This window comes from Prenolepis imparis, unplaced genomic scaffold (genome assembly GCF_030444845.1).
Source record: "Prenolepis imparis isolate NDT839.2.m4 unplaced genomic scaffold, iyPreImpa1.0 SCAF_14, whole genome shotgun sequence".
Taxonomy (NCBI): domain Eukaryota; kingdom Metazoa; phylum Arthropoda; class Insecta; order Hymenoptera; family Formicidae; genus Prenolepis; species Prenolepis imparis.
The window spans coordinates 4567432-4572164 of record NW_028141172.1 but is presented as its reverse complement, the minus strand read 5'-3'; the positions used below and the strand labels follow the sequence as shown (position 1 = coordinate 4572164).

The 4733-nt window shown below is 25.7% G+C and overlaps 1 protein-coding gene across 1 annotated transcript; it reads left to right on the top strand.

The window, feature by feature from the left end:
- The first annotated feature begins 1136 nt into the window (after positions 1–1136).
- Positions 1137–4054, top strand: LOC145945524 (serine protease inhibitor 88Ea-like). Its single transcript, XM_083054585.1, has 4 exons — positions 1137–1213; positions 2098–2348; positions 2611–2935; positions 3429–4054. Exons 1-4 carry the CDS (start codon positions 1183–1185, stop codon positions 4052–4054), a joined length of 1233 nt encoding a protein of 410 aa, XP_082910711.1. The 5' UTR covers positions 1137–1182.
- Positions 4055–4733: the final 679 nt, after the last annotated feature.

Below are 4733 nucleotides of genomic sequence, written 5' to 3'. Positions count from 1 at the left end.
TTTACTATATATATATCACATCTAGAGATAATATATCATTATTTAATTAATATCATTTTCTCAAATTGACTCCTATGACATTTTTAATACGATAGCTGATGGAATATCTTGTAAATATAAATTTTTTGAAAAATAAAATATAAATAGTAATTAGATAATAACATTTTCCTAAAAATTTATTATATATTGGAGTTTATGTTCAAATCGATTATATTATTTTCGTCCTAAATAAATTTTGATATCATCTTTTGTTTGCTGCACGATTTAACGATAGATAAATATTTGATTTATTCAGATGTTTTTTATTCGAAATAATTATATTCGAAATATAAAAGCAAGTTTAAGAAATTTAAAATTTATTGTGCTAATCATATAAATAGCCAAGTTTATAAAAATAAATGCATGTATGAAATGTAGTTTAAATAGCAATAAACTATTGATAAACAAATTAATCTCTATATCTCTATATTATTATACAGATATTATGCAAATGTTCAACATCAATCTCTAATATAAATATTGATATAAATATTGCTAATTATAAATTCAAATTTTTATTAACATTTATTTAAACTTTCTATGTGTTGTACGTACTTTCCTTTTTAATTTATTGTTACAGCGTTGAATTACTTCTCTAGAAAGAACATAAATTATATCACCTTTACAAAGAATCCTCTCAATCGGCTAAAAATTGATTTAATTAAAAATTGAATTTTAGATTTTATTTAACGTATAAATGTTCTCTTTATTCATTTTTTTTTATATTGCCTTCATTGAATTTCGATATATAAAGAAAACTTTAAAAAGCGTATATTTAATATGCATATTTAAAAAAAATTAATGATTTGTAAATCTAATAAAGTAGATATGATAATAAGATTAATTTGGTGGTAATAAAGATTCTCTTGTACAAGAAGACAATTTAGATAAATTTTAAAATAGTACAGAAAAAGCTAAAACCATGAAGACATAAAAAAGAATTAACAAAGTCATTTCATATTTCCCGGCCCAACATTCCGTTTAAATAACATTTGGCAAGAATGATAATATTGTGGCGCAAGCGCCAAATAGGAGCTGTATAATACCGTGTTCGAGACAATTAGAAATAGAACTTGTGTGTTCTTCGCGCGGGCAAAGCGAGTTTGTACGAATATAGGTTTGTCTTGATATTTTTAAACAAAGATGGCAGATAAATACACAGATGATCTAATTGGTGAGTCAAAAAATCTTTGCAAAATCTATTTTGACGCCGATATATCAAATAGATAGAGATATATCGAATAGAGAAATTAAAAAAAAAATATATATATATATATACACGCTAATACGCTTTTCTTTGTACTATTATACCATTTTTCCGTGTATTGTTTGTACGTAAAATTTAAAATTTGATGTAATTTAGTAACCAAAGTACAGTGAATCTCGCGATCCATTAAATTCATATTGTAAGAATGCGTACTTTTACTGGAAATATACTAACACAACTATGATATAACAAATCCTTTCTCATTTAGGATATATTTAAAATAAGAATAATTATTAGAGTATGACTTTTAAAACATTAATGAAAAAAGTATGATTTAATAAATGTCAATTAAAATTATGACAATATATAATTATTTCATTATCAAATATTATATAAATAACTAATAATCATCGATAATCAATAGATTTTGAACTTTGCGTTTGTTCTACATATTGAAAAAAAAAAATAAATAAAATATCGTCCACCAAAATCGTTAAGTATTATACGAAGTTTTTATATAACCATGTTAGTAAACATAGCTAACAGTACGCGCAAATCTCATCCATCTCTTTTTCTCTTTCGATTATCGTTATATGTATGTTATTAATTTTATCGTATTTCAAATTTAATTGTATTTAGTTGCAATAAAAAAATACTCTTCAACATGTAAAATAATTGTCCAATTTTCATTACATTATACTTTGCATGTAACATATTTTTCATTACATATATTGTAAATTGCTATTATTAATTTATTCATTTTAAATACAATTTATTATGATTCTTTGTTCGTAATATTTATTTTTCGCCAATTTTACATGTTTTTTTAAATGTCTTTTTTTATTTGCCAGCGGAAATATTGACGGAGGCGCGTTTTGAATTCGCGCTTAAATGTCTGGAGACAGCTATGCGTCTAAAGAAGAATAAAAATATTATCTTTAGTCCGTACAGCATATATGAGGGACTTTTATTGGCTTATTTGGCATCCAGTGGTGACACCGAATCACAATTAAGACAAAAACTCGGATTGCCTGACCATATTAGTATCCAAAAAAATATTTCAAAGTGGATATTACACAATATAACGGAGAAAAGAAAGAAGGTAAACAATTATATTGCACTTAATAGAATTACATTTTGATATAAGTCAAAAATATAGCAAAATTAAAAGAAAAATCAAATTAATATCTCTGGCAGTGGCGAAGAAAACAGCTTGTAACACTTTATGATATGATATAAAGTTCTGCTTGCGTAAATAAAAATCTATTTTAAAATAATCTATGTTATAAATAATACAAGCTTTTTATTTTAAAAGAAAATATGTTATACAAACAATCGCATTACTTTCACATTATTGGTTTCAGAAGAAGAAGTTGCTCGATTATAATGAGAAAAATATATGTTGGATTACAAATACTCAATATATAAAGAGTATAACGCAATGTTTATTTAAAGGCGAATTAGAAGTAGTAGGTTTTCACAGAGCCTATGTCAATTTAAAGCATCGAATAAATGAATTGCTCAGAATAAAGACAAAGGGTTACATCTGTAAGCCCGTGGAATTAAACTGTATCTACGGAGGAATGGAAATGATTTTGTCGTCCATACTTTGCTTAAAAGGGAACACAGTAAAACGGAATAATCCCACCGATGCACACAAGATGCATTCATTGAAAGAACCTAGAAGCTGTAAATGTCTCTTTCTTTCTCTCTCTTTCACCCCTCTTTTTTTACATATTTAAACTCTGTTTAATATCCTATTTAATGATCACAATTTTTTTTCTTTTTAAATGAATAGATAATATATTTTCCAATATTTTGTTTTGTAAATGACGTTCGGTATTATAATTTTATAAGTATAATTGCAATCTAATAAAAATTTTAGTATCATTAAACATTTTCGATCGTTGTTTAAAGATTAAACACACACATATATGTACATATATACATATGTTCCTGATTTTGATCGACTTATTTTATTCCCAAATTTCCAACGTGTTACCGAAATATAACTATGCATATATATTTTTATTTTGAAAAAGTGAATGGAGCAATATTCGCGTATTTTTGTAAAAATAATTGATATAAATTTAATATTTTATAGACAACAATCTGATTTCGATTACATTTATTTTCACCTCTCTTTGGTGGTCTATAGTTTCAACAAGTTTTTTTTTTTCAGTCGTATCTAAAGAACTAAACATAAACGTGACAGAGTTACCACTCGCGGACAAGAACTTGTCGCTTTTCCTGTTATTTCCGCTGGCTCAGTTTATGAACTGTTTTGAATGGCCAGAATACGGTAAAATGTCGGAAATGATCGACAGATTGACGACCAGAAAAGGAATCGATGAGCTTCGCAGAATATTAGAGTCATCAGCAGAAGAGTGGAAAACAGAGGAAGTGACATACCCAGATTTTTTCGAAATCGAAAACGAACTGGATATCGAAGAGTTATTGAACGAATTATGCATCCGAATTATATTGAAACACGACGATGCCACTCTAACTAATTTCACTGATGAAAATCTGCACCTCGGAGGTGCTAAGCATCGCGCTTATATCAAGGTGACACAAGAAAACGTCACTGCTGGCGCAATTAACATGTACTTTACATTACACGAAGAGTCCTTTAATCCATCTTCAGAAATTAATCACTCTGAATGTACAAAGAAGTTTCTTTGGCTGATCTATTGCAGAGAGAGCCGCACCATCCTTTTCATTGGCACTATGAATGAAAAAAAACCGCTGTCTCCAACCAAAGAGCGCAAAGGTTTTTTTGACAAAATTCGACGAATGTTCCATTAGTTGAAATTGTGTAAGAACATAACAAAACTCCACAATATAATATATTTTTAATAAATTACGCTTTTCTATATATGTATATAAATTTATATATATACATATATATATTATATATATTTGTAATCCTAATTTATATATACATATACATATATATATGTGTATATACTATATACATACACACACATATATATATATATATATATATACATGTATACAATATACAATATAATATATACGTATATATGTCATTATATTTTCCTGCACGATTTTACGATAGATACGATAGATAGAATTTTTGATATTCAGACATTTCTTATTCGGAATAATTATTTATAAATCATATTAATAAACTACATTATTAATAAACAATTATTTATATTTTATTCTTCACAATTTTCTCATAAAAGTTATATTACTATATGTCGTATAGAAATTATATAATAAATTATATAAATATAAATAATTAATTAAAATTTTTTTTATGACATATGCGATAATTAATGTATTATCTTGTAAGTGTGAGTTTTGCAAAATAAAATAAATAGATAATAATTTAGTTTTCTAAAAATGTATCATATTGGAGTTTATGGTCAAAAATCAATTATAAAATTACATAATTTTATATAATTTTAATATCATTTTCTTACTAAATAAATTAATGTCATCATATGGTTATAATACT